We start from the raw sequence: 23011 nt of genomic DNA, 5'->3' as shown, positions 1-23011 counted from the left end.
GAATTGTCATAAGACACAGTACATACAGTTCCGTACAGTGAATGGTATGACGCCATTAATAAATATAGACCTTAATCAGAAGCATATAGCTAAGGTAGAATATTCCAAATTTTTAGGTGTGTCCATTGATGAGAGATTAAATTGGAAGAAACACATTGATGATCTGCTGAAACGTTTGAGTTCAGCTACTTATGCAATAAGGGTCATTGCAAATTTTGGTGATAAACATCTTAGTAAATTAGCTTACTACGCCTATTTTCACCCATTGCTTTCATATGGCATCATATTTTGGGGTAATTCATCACTGAGGAATAAAGTATTTATTGCACAAAAGCGTGTAATCAGAATAATAGCTGGAGTCCACCCAAGATCATCCTGCAGACATTTATTTAAGGATCTAGGGATATTCACAGTAGCTTCTCAGTATATATACTCTCTTATGAAATTTGTTATTAACAACCAAACCCAATTCAAAAGTAATAGCAGTGTGCATAACTACAATACTAGGAGAAAGGATGATCTTCACTATTCAAGATTAAATCTAACTTTGGCACAGAAAGGGGTGAATTATACTGGCACTAAAGTCTTTGGTCACTTACCAAATAGTATCAAAAGTCTGACAGATAACCAACAAGTATTTAAGAAGAAATTAAAAGAATTTCTGAATGACAACTCCTTCTACTCCATAGAGGAATTTTTAGGTATAAATCAAGAAAAAAAAGAAAAAAAATATTAAAAAAATAAAAATAAAAAAAATAAAGTTGTTATATTAACTTAAGTATGTTGTTAAATCAACCTAATTATGTCATGTATTGGAAAATTCGACTCGTTCCACATCATTACGAAATATCGTATTCATGATCCATGGAACTAGTATTAATCTAATCTAATCTAATCTAATCTGTCTAAACTCAATGAGTTGGTACTCTGGTGAAGAGGATTGTATTCCTGTAACCTCATACCGAGTAATTCTGCCTTTTGTTTAAGTAGTCCAATGTCGCACACCAAATCATTTAGATCTGCCCGTATTGAACTGCTACATGAGTCCTCCTGCTACAGAGGCTCTTTTCTTCCATGAGATGATGTGATTTCTTCATTGCCATCCAATTCACTGCAACTATCATTTTCTTCATCTGTTTGCCTTGAAGGAAATGGAAGACTTTCAGAGTGTGGCATGGGCTTCGGTGTACGAGACAGGTCCAGATAGACAATGGGTTTCTTTGATTTCTTGTTTGTACATCCCCAAGTATTCATAAGACAAAACTAACAATCAGAGATATGGTTTTTTCATTCTCTCCACATGATAGGTACAGCAAAAAAAACAGCATTTTTTTCCTTTCCACTACTATATGCTACTTTCCACTAGTTAGTTAATTTACAAGAAAGTGTACAATGTGTAAGTGGCACCCACTTACAATGGCTATTTCTTGCAAATGTGAAGTCCCCACAGATGCAAAAAATTGTCAGGAGTATATCAACAGTGGTACCGACAAGTCATTTTTCTAGAAAAATCAAAAATATATCAGTATATTCTTTAACTGTTACTATATAAAGACATTCGTGCTTACGCCCTTCCTCTTTACTTGTTACTTTTTGTATTCCAAAAACATCAAAATTAACCATTTCAAATGCAGTAACTCATGAGACTTTCTGACAGTGGCTATGAAGTTAGGTTTTATGAAATCCATGTTTATGGTAGTATGACATTTCACAATTGAGACTGGAGTACTGACACCTGAAGCACTATAACAGATGCCATAAATATAGAAGTTAACATTTCAAAATATTAATTACTATTTTTTCTCTATTAACTCCAAATTACGGTTTTCTTATAGTTTTAATGTTACGATTAGTGGAGTGAAATTCTGATTTCTGAGTTTAATTTCTCATCAAAAATTCATAGAGATTTATGCACTTTTAACTAATAAATAGAACATTAGTGGAGCAGTGTACTAAATACAATACTGATGGAATGTAAGTTCATAAACAGCAAGAAGTTGCGAAGAGTAAATATGCTACCAAGTTTCTTTTTACCTCAACCTCAACTCACAATGAAGGAAAAGCAGCAGTTTGAAGATTATGTAAACAAGAGGCAAAAAGATCATAAGTAAACTGTAGCCAAATTTTATAAGAAAGTATAAATCAAACAATGGAAAATCCTCAGTGGACAGAGACGCTGATCATGCATGTGCAAGTTGTGCTTGTGTGAATATATGTGCATTTTCTACTTTTTTGCATTTTGGCTGAAAGCTAAAATGCATAGCAGTCTTTTTATTGCATCTGTCTACAACTCAGCATCTCCTCATATGGTGAGTAGAATCTATACTTTGCACGTTATTGCTGCAAGAAATTTTTTTAAAAATCTATAAGTAGTAATATGGAGATACACACCATATATCCATAATGAGTACAGAAGTTGCTTTATAAATAAAAGTGAAATGCACCTGGGGAAATCACAAGACAGAAAAACCAAAAACAATTGATCATAACAGCTGCTGCTGAAGATGTCCATGCAAAAAACAAAAGTAACATATTTACCTCTTTTGTCGAGTCGCCCTGTTTGGACAGTGCAATGTGCTGTGCCAAACTCCCTGTACTCACTGCCTGATATACTTTTGGCAGAGTCTTGGTGTGCTTGTTATATTCCAAATGTGAGTTCAGCCAATGGGTCAACAATTTTGATCAAGTTTTGCAAGGATTTTCTATACTGAAAATAAAGAAATACAGGTTTTGCCCTTTTCCTAAATATTCCCTAGTTTTGGAGGGAAAAAAACTGTGTCAAAGTTGATTATGGAAAATCATACTTTTAGTGCTCTACAGTTATACAGTGTATAATATGGGGTCCAAAATTAGTAATGCTAAAGTTATTATTGTTTTTATGTTTTCATGCTGTTGCTAACACATCATTCAACGCATCTAGACTGGACTCGCATTCGGGAGGACGACGGTTCAATCCCGCGTCCGGCCATCCTGATTTAGGTTTTCCGTGATTTCCCTAAATCACTCCAGGCAAATGCCAGGGTGGTTCGTTTGAAAGGGCACAGCCGACTTCCTTCCCCGTCCTTCCCTAATCCGATGAGACCGATGACCTCACTGTCTGGTCTCCTTCCCCAAACAACCCAACCTAACGCATCTAGTAGAATGAGGTCAGTGGTTGAGGGATTAGAATACCAAACTGCTGGCCCATGTTCAATTATTGGTTGTGGCTTTTTTTATTCAATATTTTTTCCCCGTGTATCTGGTAATATTACGATAGTGGGGATATCTTTCTTTGCCTTTATTTTTTAAGGGAAACATCAGGAGGTGTGATTAATGACCAAATAAGTATATATAATTTATTGACAGTTTTTTCATTGAGATACATGATGCACTATGATAGGATTTTCATAGATGATGGTACTCAACTGACCTGCGCCATGAAAGCGATACCACTAAAATGCACCTCTCTTTGTCAACCATGTGATGTTTACTTTTTCCATTAGGTAGAGAATTACATTGGTATAATTAAATCGGACAGAGCAGGGCAAGAAATGGTTTTCTCATTTTAAAGAGGGTTGTTTTAACATTAATGACTCTCCCATTCAGGAAGACCTTCAGGGTTTGATGATCATTTAAATGCATTAAGCTACAGTGATTGATGTCAGTGTATGCAGGAACTGGCAAATGTGGTAAACTATGATAATTTGACCATCATGTGACATCTGCATGTAGTGAAGAAGAAGCCTCAAAAATTAGGTGTATGGATACCATGTGCTCCAAGCCAAAATCACAAAAATCAGCAGGTGGTCACACGGGCATCCCTGCTTGCTCGTCATCTCAATTGGCTTGTGAACAACACTGACCTTCCTTTCCTGTATCATTACTGGTGACATGTCTTTACAACAACATAAGGAAAAGAAAGGAATGGCCGAGCCCAAACAAAGCAGCAACTCCCTGTACACATTTACAAAAGATAATGTTATGCACTATGAATTGCTTGTAGCCATCACTGCTGACATTTACTGTCCACAACTGAGACGTCTTGTAGTTGCAATCAGAGAACACTGATTAGGAAGACCATGTGGAGTGATGCTATTCCACAATAAAGCCTACCAACACTATGCTAGATTGACAGAAAACGCTGTACAACAGAAATTGGGTTGGGAAGCCAATCCATACCCACCTTATTCATGTGATCTTGCACCCACAGATTTCAAGTTTCTCCACTCTCAATTGAACCACCTTGAAAGTACTTCCTTTTGAGATGAAAATAAGCTCCAAACCTGGCTTGATGAGTTGTACACCTGAAAACTCTGTGATCTCTACAATCACGAAAACAAAAAGTTACCTCATTTTTGTCAGAAGGTTGTAAATAGTGAAGCAGAATACATTATACAAGATTAAGGTCTCTGTTTGTGTCTCTCTTGTGTTTATTAAACTTGTGGAGAAACACTACACATTTATGTGCCAACCCAATACTTATTTCATTATTAATCACACACCCTGAAGTCTTATTTCAAATAAATAAAAAGAAAAGTATTCCAATTATTAGAATGTTATCAGACACACAGAAAAAAATACTGAATGAAAAAAAAAGCCATGACCAGTAGGTTGGTAGTCTAATGCCTTGGCTGCTCAATAGCGGATGTTGCTCATCTGGATGTAAAAAATGATGGGTATCCAAGCTACAGCATGAAAATACAAAAATGTTAATAACCTGAACATTATTAACTTTGGTCTCCTTATTGTATTAATAAAAATGTTGGTTTTTAGATGATCTTTCGATGGCTAGCATTGAAAATATGTTTTTCCATCATCAACTTTTATCTTAATTTTTTCAAAACCTAAGGAATGTCTTGCAAAAAGCTGAAACACCTATCTTTTTTTCTTATTTTTTAATATAGAATGTCATTGAAAAACTTGATCAAAATTGGTGATCCACATGTCTGCAACCCCCCTAAAGTTTTCCAAGTCACGATGCAGGCTCAATTTTGTGAGAATGTTTGACAATGGCTGTTGGTGGTGTATGTGGCTTGCATATCATTTACAAAGTACAAGTTACTCTAGTCTTTGGCCTAATTTTTGGTTTGTTCAGCTGTGGGTCAACTGATGATGTTCACTGAACAAAACCGGTTGTGACATAAAAAATGTATCTTAATACATCTGTGACAGTTCTTATTAAGAATAACAGTAGTCAGAGCTTCACACATAACAAGTCGCAATCACTCACATCACTTTCTGTAAGCAACCTTTGTTTCCATCAAAAGTAGCAAAACAACAGGAGAGCAACAGACAGCTGGCACTGAACCCACCTAATATGGGCTCAGGGCACTTCTGCCTGCATCCCAGGCCGTAGAAGCCGGGATCACAGCGCTGCGTGCAGTTGGGGCCATCCCAGCCAGCTGCACACACACACTCCCCAGTCTGCGGGTCGCAAGAGCTGTTGTTCTGGCAGAGACATGTCTCCGAGCAGTTCTCCCCATAGCTGCCATCCTCGCACTGGGTCTCACAGCTCACACCTGTTACGGGAAAGATAACACTGAGCCAATGTTACTCAACAGTTCTGTAGGAAACACCTGCCCCCCCCTCCCCCTTACACACACAAACAACAGAAATTAAAAAATGTGCACATTTATGATAATGTTTTTTTTAGGTCTACCAGGAAACCCATGGAGGTTCTGTACAGCTGTGTATGATTCAACAATTTTGCCACAAGGAGCAATGTGTGACCTATATCGTAAAAATGGTTTGGTTGGTTGGTTGGTTGGTTGATTTGGGGTCAGGGACCAAACAGTGAGGTTATTAGTCCCATTGGGTTGGGGAAGGAAGTCAGCCATGCCCTTTCAAAGGAACCATCCTGGCATTTGCCTGAAGCAATTTATGAAAATCACAGAAAACCTAAATGAAAATGGGCAGACGTAGCTTTGAAATGTTGTCGTCATGAATGTAAGTCCAGTGTACTAGCGATTGCAACACCTTGCTCAGTAAAGGTGGTCTCACCCCAGGAGAAAGCCCAATGTGTAAACCAAATTGCCAGTTACAGTGCAGTAAAAATTTGTGTATCATTTTAGAAAGAAAGATATCATGTTAATCAGAACATGGATGGAAATTTTTTTTGCAATAAAGTTGTTCAGAAATGGACAATCAATGACAGACCATCAGTTTTGGAAGAGACTGCGCAGGCAGTTTGGTTCAAATTCATGAAGTCACCATAGAAATCTATTAAACAAGTTTCATGGGAGCTTCAAGTGTGAAAGAGTACAGAGAATGAAGTAGTTCACCAATTTCTTAAATTGTATGCCTACAATGACCAAACTGTTCAGGTATTACAACCAGATGATCACTCAAAATGTCAACAATTTGCAATGGACACACTGAACCATTTGGATGAGGACAGTGATTTCTTGAAGCATGTGCGTTATTCTGATGAGACTACATTTCATGTCTGTGGCTCAGTTAACAACCATAATACCTGTATCTGAGGATCAGAAAATTCTCAATGTCATACGAGAACACATTTGGGACAGTCAAAAGGATCATGTGGGTGAGAGTTAATGTGTGATTGAATAACTGGTACAGTTTTCTTCCTCGAAAGCAATGCAAATGGATGTATTTCCCTAGACATATTAGTGAACTATGCCATCTCCCAGTTACAGGACATGGAAAGCACTACCATCTTTCAGCAAGATGGCAGTCCCCCACATTGGACTCTTGAAGTCTGTGATTTTCTAATGAAACTTTCACCAACAGGTGGATTGGGAGAGATGGCACAATCACCATGGCCCCTGAGATCCACTGAAAATACAACCTCAGATTTCTTTCTTTGGAGCTTCATGAAGGTATTGTGTACAAAATAACAGTTCCTGATATCAAGACACTGCAAAAATGCATCAGAGATGCCATTGGCACAATCACACCAGACATGTTACAGAATGTGTGACAAGAGATTGCATACCCGCTTGATATTTTGCATCTTACTAAAGCCCACGTCACCTAGGATGGCACTTCCACACGTAGAGGCAGAGTGTAAAGGAAGCGTGGAGGCTGAGAACTGTGCATGCCAAATTCCATTGTTGCACATAACAGTGAGGCTCATTTGCCAACAGTACATTGTATTATATGTTCAAATCTATGAGGGGAATAATAAATATTAAAACCAATTTCAATCAATCATCATGAGAGAAATATTAATTCATGTCATTAATTCACGTCCACTGCTCCACAGATTTACTTTGCATGATGTCGGGAGGTGAGAACAGTTGACACAGCTTTGTGAAGAAGTGAAGTACAACTTTTCTCAAAATGACATTGAAACTGCTTACAATAATAACTGTACATTGTTATTTGAACTGTGTTATAAGTAAAAATTTAACACACAACAAAATTAACTTCAAGCACAAACCAAAATCATTATATTTGCTTGACAACTGCTTCTATTCAATATAATTTTTAAAAATGTGTAAGGGGTGTGTGTGTTTGACGACAATTAAGTGTAATCACTGCATGTAAAAAGGAATTAGTGGTAGAAAAGACTAATGTAAAAGACTATCGTAAAAATGGTCAGTGAGCTGTCATATTTTTCATTGTTAATGCGCATTAACACGTTCAATATTACAGTGAGAGACTGCATTTATAATCCATTGAACAAGTAAATAATTAACCATCATCTGTGAATAACTTCAGGGAATCTGACCGATAACATCGTAAACCACTGATATCTCAACAAGTAACAGGTACTGTCATTTTGGGGCCTCATCCAGTTTGTGCCTTCAAAATGACAGAGGCTTACAACATGGTGAGAGAAGCTTAACTTCTCCTTGGGCAATATGTTGAGCATTATAGTCTGCATAAATAAAAGGATACAAAGACCTACTCAAAAAAGCTAGGAAGATCTCATTATTATGTAGTATTCAACTGATATGTTGCCAAACACATTTTTTAAACCGCGAGTCTTTAAAACTAAGAAATATTATTACTTTGTTCCGAAGTCTACATTGTAATACCACCATCACTTCTATTTGAGTCTGTTTCCTACCAATATGATTGTAAACTTATGATGATAGGTTCAAGGCCTATATCCATCTTCTCTTCCCTGTCAAATTCTTCTTTCTGAAGCTTTTCAGCATGCCACACAGTCTGTGCCCACGCTACAGGTGGGATGTTGTCTGTTGCCTCACGTACAAGTGATTCACTGTATGTTATCTTGAATGTTTTGTTTTTTTCTCCCACGTGGCCTTAAAACCCTTTGCCCAAATTAATTCCATGGGACTACAATGACAGTGACATGTGGGTAAATGCAAAACTATATGAGAACTTTAAAACTGCCAGTACCATCACTCATTTTCCAGCAGATCATCTTCGAATGATTCTAATTGATCCATGTTTCATCAGGATAATACACTGTTGAACTACCTCCTTCTCTAGTATCGTGAATCTTTATGCGGGATATAGTTCATGCTGCACCTAGGTCACATCTTTGAACTAAAAACTCTCTTCATAACGTGTCTGGAACCAACGTCTTTTAAAATTCTTTACCTTGATGAAGCACTTACCATTGAAGCCCGCATAACTGTAACACATTTTTGTTATGTCTGGCATTCATGATTCAGGAGCACTTTGAAACATCCTTGTTAAAACTATCTGTTTGTGTTACAGGTTCCTTGCGATTTCAGTGCTTTCCAACTGTTTCTATGGTTCCTACTGCTCTGACACTTTCCTTTACAATTCTCTTTACAGTTCTCTTGCCAACACCACATGGTTCTGGAGTTTGTTCTTGTGTTTTCCAAGGTCAACCATAGGATGCCTAATTTTAAATCCACGTTTGAAAACATTATAAATGCAGTAAACGATCTGCCTTGCCTGCTTGTGAAACACTTCGAGTTTATTGCTGTCACCTGCCTTTTTTTTTTAATCGCACTCAAACATTTACAAGATACACATCCACAGCTATACTGCTGCAAGAAAAACAAAAGGAAACAAAAAAACAGAAAGTTGAATGAACAATTTGGTTGTCGGAAAGTGCAGCAACAGTGCAGCATGTAGGAGCCAAATTTTTGCTCTCTAGCTGTAACTTTCTGCTAGCCTCTCAGAAAGAGAGCGAATATTATTGGCCGCCAGTGGCTAGTGGAGGGGGATGCACAGAACAACTGAAAAATTGGACCACCTTCTTACATGAAGTGACCATTAGTGGTGCACATGATGAAATGATGGAAATGTTGAAGTGTATTACATGTTTATGTAAGGTTCAAAACTTAATGAGTAGAGGCATATGTGATACAATGCATGTTTAATTTACTTTATCCAATAAAGGGTTACACTCTTTGTTATCATGGACTCTCCATACACTTCATCAACATAGGTGCTGAGAACCTTAAGGGGACAAAGCACACCATCATCTATTTTGAGGAATAACGAAGACAATTTTGGACCTGTTTCTATGCCACCAGTGTTTGCTAAATTTATAGAAAAGGCTGTGTATGTAGTGATAAATTATCAATTTTAGATAGTTTGCTATCAAATGTACAGTCGGGTTTTTGAAATGGTTTAACAACTGAAAATGCTATATTCTCTTTTCTCTGTGAGGTACTGGATGAAGTAAAAAAACAATTCAAATGCTGGGCATAATTTTTTATTTAACTAAGGCGTATGATTGTGTTGATCACAAAATATTGTTCCAGAAATTGGACCATTGTGGAATACGGGAAGTAGCTCACAGTTGGTTCACTTCTTACTTCAACAACAGAGAAAAAGGCCATTGTCCGCAGTGTTGAGGATGGCTGTGATGTGGGGTGTAAGTGAGGCACAGTCAAATGGGAGGTGCCCCAAGAATCAGTGCTGGGGCCACTGCTGTTCCTTATTTATATAAAGTATACACCCTCTAGTAATACAAGTGCTTCTAAAATATTTATGTTTGCTAATGACACTAGCTTGCAAGTATAGCATATTATTTGCAACACTGGCACTGTTTCAAATAGAGCAGTTCGTGACATAAGTTCACGGCTTGTAGAAAATAAAGCTAGATCATAGTAGGACTCATTTTTTACAGTTTCTAACACACAGTTCAACAAAACCCAACATTTTAATTTCACAGAATGGGCATATGATTAGTGAAACTGAACAGTTCAAATTTTGCACTTCCTTGACTCTTGTGCAGAAAGGTGTGCAGTATACTACTGCATCCATTTTCAATAAGCTACCACAAGAATTGAAAGATCTTATCAGTAATCCACACAGTTCCAAATTGAAATTGAAGAACTTTCTCACGGGTAACTACTCTGTCGAGAAGTTTCTTGAAAAATTCCGAGTCCTGTGTTATATTGTTGATTGTGTTTACATAAACTTATGGCTTGTATTTTTGGGTTCATAAACATTTTATTTGGTCTATTATTACTTTTATGTTGTAATTTCATGTACTGACGTGTTCCATGACCTAGGAATTTTTTTAAAAAGGTGGGTATGTGTCCATTGGGGCACATTTCTGGACATATGTCCCATTATGGGTAATTTCTTCAGTGGCTGAAGCTGACACTATTAAGGTTGCCTACTTTGGCTACTTCCACTCATTAATGCCATATGCTACCATATTCTGGGGAACCAACCACTTGCAAAAAAAAAAAATCAGAATAATGTGTGGGGTCCATCAAAGACACTCTTGCAGGCACTTGTTTCGAAAGATAGGTATCATAACAACTGCCTCACAGTATATTTTTTCCAAGACAGCAGTAAATTCCATGGCTATAACATCAGAAACAAATACGATCTACATGTCGAAATGAAACATCTCACTCTGGTAAAAAAAAAAGAGTTTACTACTCCAGCTTTAAGCTGTTCAATGCTCTCCCACTACATATCAAATGTGTTCATACAGAACTGCCAAAATTTGAACAAGTTCTCAAAGGTTACCTGACAGAGAAATCTTTTTGTACTGTGGATGAATATTTGAAAGAAAATGTATGCCATCACTAAACTTATTGTGTCTAGAACTAATTCAATTTTTATTGAGCATTTGAGCATTATCACACTTTTTGTAACAAGAGATTGGCTGTACCTGTATTTAGTCCTGTAGGCCTAATATCTGATTTAACTTTGTGCTCTTATTTATAACCTTTATTTGAAACTCCTTTTTCTGTTAGATGGTTGTTATGTTATCTGGCTGACATTGTCTCTGTTACTGTATTTATAGTATGTCTTACTTAAACAATGTACAATTTGGCATTGAATTTCCCTTGTATTTATTGTAAGTTTAAATTGAAACCTGTACAATTTGACACATTCCATACCCTTGTGATTGACTCACTAACTGGGTCTATGGAACATGAAATAAATAAATAAATAATTGCTCCTTATCTTCTCAGAGATTGTTAACAGTAGGTTGTCCACATTTAGCAAAAGCACCTGGTACAGTGACCATTACACAAATATTTCTACACCACACACAGTGCAATACAACGGGTACTTACGAAATATGAGGGGCCCTCAATAAGTAATCCAACTCATTATTTTCTGAAAGCAGACTGGTTTTTTCAGGATTCCAGCACACCAAATTATTCCCCACTGTTTTGCCTACAACAGTGTATTTTTGAACATAATCTCTGTTCAATGTAGCATCCTTATGCCACCTTACTGGCAGGGCCTGTACGCTCACTCGGTACGACTCTACCGGTCGATGCTGGTGCCGATGTCTCACTGCATCGATAACATCTCTATCGTCCGTGTACTGCTTTGCTCCTCATGGAGTGCATCCTTCAGTGAGCCTAACACGTGGAAGTTGGAAGGTGCAAAACTGGGCTGTCAGGTGGATGAGGAAGAACAGCCCAAAGAAGTTTTCTGAGCTCATCTTGGGTGCACAGACTTGTGTGAGGCCTTGCAGAAGGAGAAGTTCATTTCCATTTTTTAGCGTCGAACGTACTGAACCCATTTCTTCAATTTCTTGAGGGTAGCACAATACGCTTCACAGTCGATCGTTGCACCGTGACGGAGTACGTCGAACAGAATAACCCCTTCAGAGTCACAGAAGATCGTCGCCATGAGTTTACTAGCTGAGGATGTGGCTCTGAACTTTTTCTTTCCAGCTCGAGGTGATGAACCCATGTTTCTTTGCCTGCGACAATGTTTGACAAAAATTGTCAAGATCAATTTTGTAACATGCAAGCGATTCTGCACAGACAGTCCTTCATTGGTCTTTATTGTTATCTGTTAGGTGGTGAGGAACCCAGAAGGCACACAGCCTCGAGTATCCAAACTGATGGACAAGTGTGTCAGCGCTACCGACACATATGTCCTGTCGAGCAGCGACGTGTTCGAGTGTGATCGGCTCGTCACCTGAGATGGGTGTGTGTGCACGTTTCAACATTGCAGAAGTCACAGCTGCATGCGGCCATCCAGCACATGGGAGGTGGGACAGGTCTGCACAATCTTGTTGCAATGATGACAGATACCTCATCCGACAACTCACCGTGCTTTTGTTCACAGGCAGGTCTCCGTGGACATTCTGCAAGCACCTATGACTATCTGCAATGCTTTGATTCCCTGCCAAAACTCCCTATTTGGAATGCACATCCATTGCAGACACCACTTTTAATGCTACGCATAATGCTGCCACCTATCTAAATTGCACGAAACTATAGGAGCTGAAGCAGGGTTGTTCCACAATATCTCACAACAAATGTCACATTTTTCAACTGAAGCTGGCTGAGGAAAAAAATGGGTTGTATTACTTATTGAATGTCCATCATACGTGACACAAAATGAAAATAAATTCATGCTATACAATTAATATTGGGATGAAAAGAAGGAAGAAGAAAAGAAACCTATATTTAGTTGACTTTATCAAAACTAGGAAAAAGAAATTCAAAAAGCCTCAAAGAGCTTGCACAGAGATTTACAAAAACAATCTTACATTACTACCGACATCACCATTTAGTGACTAATGGAACTGTCCAGTCTTTTGATAGTACTCACATAGGAGCTTCAGTTATTTATACCGCCAAGGGATGTAGAGTTTAGCATTTGACACAAAATTTAAGTTAGTACGTCTACCTGTTCCTGAAAACAGGGGTCTTTACAGATGGAAGTTATCATTGATTGCATTGATTTAGAAGCTTAAATTTTTACCCCACAAAGGGACCATAGACATTGGTATTTGACATAAATTTTGACTTTATACCTCCAACCATTACTGAGGAAAAAAGGGTCGTAACAGTCAGGCAGACAAAATGGTTCAAATGGCTATGAGCACTATGGGACTTAACATCTGAGGTTATCAGTCCCCTAGAACTTAGAACTACTTAAACCTAACTAACCTAAGAACCTCACACACATCCATGCCCGAGGCGGGATTCGAACCTGCGACTGTAGCAGTTGCACGGATCCAGACTGAAGCGCCTAGAACCGCTCGGCCACTCTGACTGGCTCAGGCAGACAGGTGAACAACAAATTGATCCTATAAGGAATTGATTGAGGTATGGAAACATAAAATGAGCTCACAAGATGCAACCTGTAATGTTACACATGTTTAAGTGAACTATTTGGCCATCTAGGGTCAGTACTGAAGGGAGATGAAGTTGCTTCTTGGCTGAGTATGTGTCAGTATGACAAAGAGGCTACTCGGCTGCTCCACGTGGTACAAAGGCATTCAGCACATTGCTGGATACAGGTAACCCCACAACAGGGAGAATTTGGATGACTGTTGCTCACATGACAGGGATGCAGAAGACGTACCTGTAATGGCAGTGTTTAAGGCAGTCTGAAATATGGTTACTTACAACTCTTGAAGGTTCCATAATAAAATCTGAATACATCTGCAATTTTAGAAAACTGAGGTGCATACATTGAAACAATACTACAGTAGTTAAAAATTTCTAGTGACTGGATATCATCACAACAAATCTTGAAATTGACAACTCTTAAATGCTTTGTGTGTTTTCAACAAACAATGTCTTGGATGATAGCGTAGCACTTCAGCTATCATCCTTTAATCTATTCTATTTCTTGATTTATTTCATTTCATATCTTTTCCATAATGCTAATGCCTGTCAGAAAATTGTATTCTCCACAAGGAAACAGAAATACTTGTCTCAATATTTAATGAATATTTTACTATTTTTCCCAGAAACTTAAATATTGATTACAGTTGACATTAAAAACCATTGTAGTTTAAAAGTGGTCAAGTGCATGTATTAGGTGCCACTGAAAAGAGCACTAGAAGAACAGACCAAAGCATGTATTAAGTAATATTTAATAATGATTTACTCTCATTTAACATGAACAAGAGCACTGGCTTATTTATTTATGACAAAATAATTATTTATAGTTATTGTACATGGTCTGATAATGAGCAAAAGTTTATAACATTCTTTTTATTAAATATTGTTATAATTTATTAGTTTAGCACAGAAAGTGGTCAAACTGAGTCAGATAATGTCTGTAGAATACAAAGAATACAAGGACAACTTAAATTTTGTGGGATGTCCTTCAGCCAACAAGAAGTAGGTTGTGGTGGAATACTACTGGAGTCGAGTGAAGACAGGCATTTTTTGAGGAGAGCACTCAAGGTAGTGATTCAGGACACTTTTAGGTCAAGATGTGGAACAAGGCAGTCCTACCCGAGGTAACGTGTGATATTCAGACATGTATGTGATAAATTGTGGGCAGCAGACACGTCCGACTCGATCCTACAACTTCATCGAACCATCCTTTTAGACAGAGCCACGTGTAGCCCAATTACCTGTGTATATCAACATGGAGGTAAAGCTGCAAGTCATACTATAGAACTGTGCCACAGGGCACACACGCAAAGATTTGAACTCACCCTTCCAGTCAGGCTTGCAGATGCAGCGGCCGGTCTCTGGGTCACAGCTAATGCTGTTGTTGCTGTGGCACTGGCACAGCTGTGTACAACCGAGGCCAAACCAGCCCGAGTCACAGGGTTGCTCGCACAACTCCCCCACGTAGCCAGGACGGCACGTGCACGTACCTAGACACCAGACATTTCAGATTTGCCACTCTTATGCCTGCAGTCACAGGTACACTTTTCCTATCAATAATTTTTTGCATGTAGAATAGAATAGAATAGAATATTTTTATTAGCCTTTCAGTATTTTTCATACAACTGGCTTCGTCAAAGTTTACAGAGGGTTTTAGTTTCAGTACGATATTCAAATAGTTACAGAAAGGGGAGAAAAGGAACTAAAGACCTTTTCTTCAGCATTATGTAAAACAATATTTTATACAATAATTAAATACACACATAAGAAAAGAATCACAGTAAATATAATATCAAAACATTTTCTTCATAACTTAGGTAAAACATATATTTTGATGATTAGTTTCTAGGAATTCTTCAGTTTTATAAAATTTGTTGCTTTTTAGCCAGGTTTGCAATGTATTCTTATATTTATTTAGTGGTTCTGTACGAGCTGAGCATGGTAACTTATTGAAAAATTTTATGCTTAAGTACTTATTGATATTATGGACTACAGCAACTCTTGTGGAAGGCAAGTCCAGCAGGTGACTGTTTCTTGTACTGTGTGTGTGCACATCACATCTCATGTTCAATTTTTTCAGATTTTCTCTGGCATATATTAAACAGTTATATATGTACATGCTTGGCACTGTCATTACGCCAAGAGATTTAAAATTATTTCTGCAGGACTCTCTGGGTGCTAACCCTTCCATGCAACTGATTGCTTTCTTCTGCCATCTGAAAATACATTCAGCCCCTGGGGAGTTACCCCAAAGCAATATTCCATACTGCAGTTGGGAATGAAAAAAAGCATAGTATGAGTGGAGTAGCAATTGCTTGCTCACACTGTTTCTTAATTTATACAATAAGAAAAGTACTCGTGCTAGTTCATAGATAATTGCTGTCCTTCCCACGAGAGCTTTTGGTCTATGATTAGTCCAAGTAATTTCACTGTTTTGTTTTCATTTTTAGTTACTTTGAGATTAAACATTATTTCTTCTGTTTTTGTTTGATTTATGCACAGCTGGTTAGCCTGACACCAGTAATTAGCCATTTGCAACATTTCTCTACTTTTGTCCAGTACACTCTGCAAGTTCTCTCCTGTACTTATTAATGTCATATCGTCAGCATATAGTATGTTCTTAGACGGTATGTAATTCGAGAAGTCATTAATATAGACAATGAACAGAAAAGGTCCAAGAACAGAGCCTTGGGGGTATTCCTCTTTCTATAGGGAGTATTTCTGACCTCTGCTTATTTGCATATACGAGTTGTAACCTATTGCTTGGATAAGATTTGAATAGACGGAGTGTATCATCTTCAATGCCATAGTATTTTAACTTTTTGATGAGTATGTCATGTGACACAGAGTCAAGTGCTTTACTTAGGTCAATAAGTGTTCCAGACATTGATACCCTTTTTTCATACCCTTCATAAACATTGCTCACCAAAGCTTCTACTGCTTTACAGTTGATAGGTGTGACCTGAAGCCAAACTGTTGTTCATTTACAATTTTGTTGATTTCAAAATACCTGTATATCTGCTTATGCACACAATTTTCTACTAACTTGGATATGATTGGTACTATTGAAATTGGTCTGTAGACACAGGCAATGTAACTGTGAGCTTAAGTAGAGGTCCACAGCTGATGTGAATTTCTTACCGAAAGTCATTTTCCCACATAAGCAGTTTTTTTTTTATTTTGAAATCAACACTATTTCATATACACAGACAAGAAATAAAGAATTCCTCAGATTGCCCGGTTAGAAATACGTTATACTCTGGGTGAAAATATGTTAAAAACCAGATGAAAGCTTTTTTTTTTTGTGGTAAGTGAGAATATGCATTTCCTCATAAATAAAAACTTATCAATCCTTTAACTGATACATGTTTTATACATTAGGTAGAAGTTCTCAGCACTTCATAAAATGGAACCCAGCAAAAAACAATGTGTTTTGGAAAGAACTCTGAATATGGCAGCATGTAATTTGCATATTTTTTTATTACAAATTTCAACAAATATACCACAGTAGCGTCTGCAGCACTGAAACTGAGACTGAGCCATTGACTTTTGTCAGCTAATCCTAGCTCATGTCATGTGATCTTGCCACCCAATGACAGCAAATTTTCAAAGCATAGGACATGTAACCTAGCCAGCCAATAACAACATCACTGTGAAGTATACGAATAGGAAAAGTTAATGGTTTCAATCAATATACATATAGTATTGCTACAAGAAAAGCTAAGCTTTCATATATAATAGTGAGCATCATAAATGTTTGCCTGTTTCTTCCATAGGGTGTGGTTACGCAGGATCCCAAGGGCACAGCTTAAATTGCAGCAGCTGAATATTCCTGACAAGCACTATTATAAATTTCGCTGCTGTGCACTGAACACTGGCCGAATAATGTTCTGTCGAGTGCTTTGACTTTTCCACAGAAAAGCCAATTACACGAGAAATGGCTCAAGAACTTACCTCACACTTTTTCTTAAGGATAATCATACCTTTTCCATCGTTATTGCATAATTTGTAATCCGTGAAAGAACTAAAATAATTATGAAAAACTAACCTTGAGGCTTGGTCTTTTTCATTGTGTTTTACCCTTTAAGATATAGCAAACACATATGTGCCAGTAAAATTTTAAATACTAGTGTAAATGTCTGCTCTTCAAGGCCTGAAGTTTGTCCGAGTGACTGGTCCTCAAATTTTAAGTTCTCAATGAGGCTCAAAAGCTCCACAATTTAAGAAATTCATCACACGTTCTCACAAGTAACACAATTCAAATTACGTAAAAGGAAATTTACTTTAAAAGTAAACGACCATTCACAATATTTTCCCATGGTCTGTTAGAAATGTAAATAACTGTGATGCCATGCTCACTGAAAGTAATTTGATTGTCTTCATCCTAAAGCCTTTGAAACATTTTGTTGTTTGCAGATGCTTCTGTGTGTACTGTGGTTTGTTATAGTAAAAGGTCCATTTTCTTTGCAACCAAAGGTTTATTTTGGTATTGTTCTCTCATTTATATTTTATTGCTTCATTATTATTCTGCAGTAGCTAGCTAAAGTAAAATTATTTCTTAGAGTATGAGCTATTACCAGTACAAATTTAAAAAGTTTAACTGAAAATTAAAACAATGAAAAGTTCCTGAAATTCTAAAAAAGTTCCAGATTTTACCCAGATAAAAAAATTCCCATGTTTTTCCCAGATTTCCTGGTGGTTCTGATATATATAAACACAGTAATCGGCTAACTTTGCCCAGCTGAATTTCACTGAGTTCCATCACAATAAAGATTATTAGTATACAGCATAAACTTCAGGGATACAAAATAAAAATTTTTAAGTTTGCTGTTGACATTTTAATTATGTTAAAGATGGAAAAGGACTTGTAGGATCAGTTGAGCAGAATGGGTATTGCCCTGAAAACAGCACGATATATTCCACACATCCCACATCCGTGTGGAGGAAGCAGCAAGTGGTAGTGTCCCTAATAAAAGTTTCGTACATCTTTAGTAGGTATGGTATGAGCATACCTATCTTAGATGTGAAACCTGTGTGTAAAACAGAAAAAAGCAGAACTCTTATGGAGGTTTTGCCACTGTCCCAGCATCTACTATCAGATAAAACTATCCACATGCAACTATGTAATGTCAAACAGACCACTAGATGTCATGAGAGGCAGACCCACCGGTATAAAAAGATACTGGCAGAAGAACGGGCCGTTCAGAAGAACTCAGTGACTGTGAACATGGGTCAGTCAATGGATGTCACCTGAGTAACAAATCCATCAGGGGCATTTCACCCAGCTGAAGCTGCCCAAGTTGACTGTTGGTGGCATGATTGTGCAATGGAAATTTGAAAGAAGTGCTACAGCTAAGTCAAGAGCAGGTTGACAACATATACTGATGGACAGGGCTGTCAAGCATAGCATAGCAAGGTTGTAAAACATCACACAGAATCAGTGGAAGGAATCACTCATGAGTTCCATAGAAGTACCAGTGGTTCAGCTAGCACAACATGTGTAGAGAGTTAAAAAGAATGAGATACAATAATTGAGCACCTCCTCATAAATCTTTTCTGTTGTCAGTGATATGTGATATTTGAGGTGTTGTTAAGGGACAGCGGGTGATAAAACGATTTGGAATGATGAATTGTAATTTATCCTGTGGCAATCTGATAGAAGGGTTTGGGTGTACCGAATGCCTGGAGAATGTTGCTTGCCATCACGTGCAATGCCAACAGTTGATGAGGTAATAATGCTTCGATATGGGGTATTTTTTGTGGTTAGAATGAGGCTCCCTTATTGTGCTTACAAAAGTGCTAAATGGTGGAGGACATGAATCCATTTTACAGCACTACTGTCTACTGTGTACAGTAGAGGGGCAGTCTGGAGATGATGATCGGATCAGCATGACAGTGCACCCTGTCTTAACACAGCATCAGTGAGGCAATGGTCTGTGGGAATGACATTCCTCAAATAGACTGGCAAGCCCAGACTCTCGACATGAACCAGTTAGAGCACTTTTAGAGTTAGAACACTGATTTCACTCTAGATGCCAGCATCCAACACCATGACGATCTCCGGTTTTGGCTTTTAAGGAAGAATAGACTGCCATTTTCCCACAGACGTTCAGACACCTCACTCAGTGTCCACATCAGAATTCAGACTGTCATAAAAGTGAAGGGTGGACATACCCCATATTAATGCCCACTAATAGGTGACTGGATGTTTCTGATCAGATAGTGTATAAGGATCAATTAAAAAGTTTCTGTTTGAGAGAGTTGCTGCAGTGTATATCCAATGCAACAAAACTGGTGTGTGTGTGTGTGTGTGTGTGTGTGTGTGTGTGTGTGTGTGTGTTATATATAATAGAGGGGAACATTCCACGTGGGAAAAAATATATCTAAAAACAAAAATGATGTGACTTACCAAACGAAAGCGCTGGCACATCGATAGACACACAAACAAACACAAACATACACACAAAATTCTAGCTTTCACAACCAACGGTTGCCTCATCAGGAAAGAGGGAAGGAGAGGGAAAGACGAAAGGATTTGGGTTTTAAGGGAGAGGGTAAGGAGTCATTCCAATCCCGGGAGGAGAAAGACTTACCTTAGGGGGCAACCGTCATTGGTTGCGAAAGCTAGAATTTTGTGTGTATGTTTGTGTGTCTATCGACCTGCCAGCACTTTCGTATGGTAAGTCACATCATCTTTGTTTTTAACTATATATATAATCATCAACATATAGCCACCTTCCAAGATGCACGTGGTAAATGCAGAATGTATTCAAAATTAGGAGTAGATGAAGTAGCAAAGTAAGTGTGAGATTAAAATTAAGAGTTTTTTTTTTTGTTATGGCTCTGACACTGCCAAGGCATGAAGCTGTACAGAGCAGACTTAATGAGGAGTTGTAATGAGAAGTTTTTAATAAATTTGTAACAACTAACAACTTAGCATCTATTTGGAAAAAGTTTGTGGAGATACTTCTGGTCTGAATGATGAAAATGTACTGTGGAAAATGTCAATAAAACATAAAAGCCCTGGGAAGAGGACAAGAAACAAAATTTTTCAATTATTTGCATTAATTGCATTATTTGTATTAACCCTGCTACAAGCGTGCTTTTGAAAGTAAGGAGAACTTGTCTGAAAGAAGCTGCATAAATATTCAGTCACATATTGATAAGACTTCAATGTGGTACAAAGACTGGCAACTAGCTTCAAATATTCATAAATATAAAACTGAGCATTTCACAAAATGAAAAAACATAATACCCTATAACTATAATATCACTGAGTCACTACTGGAATTGGCCAACTTATACAAATACCTGGGTGTAACACTTCATAGGGATATGAAATGGGATGATCACACAGGTTCAGTTGTGGGTAAAACAGGTGGTAGACTTATTTATTGGTAACACACTGGTGAAGTGTAATCAACCTACAAAGGGGAATGGTTATGGAACACTCGTGTTACCTGTTCTAGAATGTTCCTCAAGTCTGTGGAACCCATACCAAATAACACTAACAGAGCATATTGAATGTACAGGAAGAAGATCAGCACAAATGGACACTGATTTGTTTAATCTGTGGGAGAGTGTCACAGAGATACTGAAGGAACTGAACTAGAAGACTCTTGAACATAGCTGCAAACTATCCCGCAAAAAGTCTATAAACATAATCTTAAGATCCAGGTTTAAATGATGGTTCTAGGAATATACAACAATCCACTATGTGTCACTCAAATAGCAACCATGAGGATAGGATTAGAATAGTTACTGCATCACACAGAGGCATTCAAACGATCATTCTTCCTGCATACGAGAATGGAGTGGGAAGAAACCCCAGTAACTGGTGCAGTGGGACATACCCCCTACCATGCACCTCACAGTGGTTGGCAGAGTACTGGGTCATGTCATCCTCGTATCATGGAAATCAGAACTGACCATCTACATCTACATATATACTCCGCTAGCCACCAAGCAGTGTGTGGCAGAGGGCACAATTCGTGCCAAAGTCATATTCCCCACCTCTGTTCCACTTGTGGATCGCGCGAGGGAAAAATGACTGACTGAACACCTCAGTACAAGCTCTAATTTCCCTTATCTTTGAATGGTGATCATTGTGCGATTTGAAAGATTGTGGTAATAATATATGCCCCACATCCTCGGCGAAGATCGGATTTCTGAATTTAGTGAGCAGCCCCTTCTGTTTAGCGCGTTGTCTATCTGCAAGTGTGTCCTACTTCAAACATTCAATGAGATTTGTAACACTCTTGCAATGGCCAAATGTACCAGTCACGAATCTTGCCACTCTTCTTTGGACCTTCTCAATCTCTTGAATCAGACCCAACTGGTAAGAGTCCCATTAAGACGAACAATACTCTAAGACTGGACGAACTAACATATTGTAAGCAATTTCCTTTGTTGAAGGACAGCATCACTTCAGGATTCTACAAATAAACTGCAATCTACACTTTGCCTTGCCCGTTACTTGTGTAATCTGATCATTCCATTTGAGATCATTTCAAATAGCCACACCCAGATACTTGACGGATGTTATCGCTTCCAAAGACTGGACATTTATTTTGTACTTGTACATCAATGGGGATTTTTGACTTGTTATACACAGTGGGTTACACTTACTAATATTGAAAGATAACTGCCAGTCGTTACTCCACACATTTATTTTCCGCAAATCCTCATTGATTTGTACACAACTTTCATGTGATACTACTTTCATGTAGACTACAGCATCATCGGCAAACAGTCTAATGCTGCTGTCAATACCATCAACCAGATCGTTTACGTAAATCATAAAAAGCAGTGGACCTATTACACTGCCCTGGGGCACACCTGAAGTTACACTTGTTTCTATTGAAGTCACCCCATTCAGGATGACATACTGCTCTCTGTCTGTTAGAAAACTTTCAATCCAGCCACATATGTCATCGGATAGACCATAAGCACACACTTTTTGAAGCAAGCAACAGTGCAGAACCGAGTCAAATGCCTTTCGAAAGTTGAGAAATATGGCATCAACCTGGGAGCCGGTATCTAGAGTCTGTTGTACATCATGCACAAAGAGGGCCAGCTGTGTCTTGCACGACTGCTGTTTCCTAAAACCATGCTGGTTTCTGCAGATGAGCTTCTCAGAGTCTAGTAAGGTCATTATGTCTGAACACAAAATATGTTCCACAATTCTACAACAAATCAACGTCAGTGAAATTGGCCATGAGCATCTTGCGGTGTGACACCATGTAACTATTTCCTGTTGGGTTACATGAAACCAGTGTTTAGCAAACAAACTGAGAATGGCCCCTTGGTTAAAGGACCAAACTGGGCACATTATCATGGAAACCAAAACAGAAATTTGCAAAAATGTCATTAAAAATTTTTATGAAAAGAGTAAGTTGATTACTCAGTTCTTATTACAAAAAACTGAGTAATGCAGCTGTGCGCAGTCATGATTTTTCAACAGTCTTGTTGCAGTGCAACGCTGAAGTGTGTATGTCTATTTCAAATCCCAACAGCTGCAAAGTGAGGAGTACAATCTGTTCCTCATT

General features: G+C 38.0%; 1 protein-coding gene across 1 annotated transcript in view; it reads right to left on the bottom strand.

Annotated features, from left to right (window-relative positions):
- Window positions 1–23011, bottom strand: part of LOC126215324 (protein draper-like) — a 131347-nt gene that overhangs the window by 73702 nt on the left and 34634 nt on the right. Inside the window, exons 4-5 of the mRNA XM_049942006.1 lie at window positions 14789–14953; window positions 5292–5498 (exon numbers count right to left, since the gene is read on the bottom strand). Of these exons, the coding sequence (XP_049797963.1) occupies window positions 5292–5498; window positions 14789–14953 (372 nt within the window). The remainder of the gene's footprint in view (window positions 1–5291; window positions 5499–14788; window positions 14954–23011) is intronic.

The sequence above is a fragment of the Schistocerca nitens genome, chromosome 12, assembly GCF_023898315.1.
Source record: "Schistocerca nitens isolate TAMUIC-IGC-003100 chromosome 12, iqSchNite1.1, whole genome shotgun sequence".
Classification (NCBI taxonomy): Eukaryota; Metazoa; Arthropoda; class Insecta; order Orthoptera; family Acrididae; genus Schistocerca; species Schistocerca nitens.
This window is presented reverse-complemented; position numbering and strand designations above follow the sequence as displayed.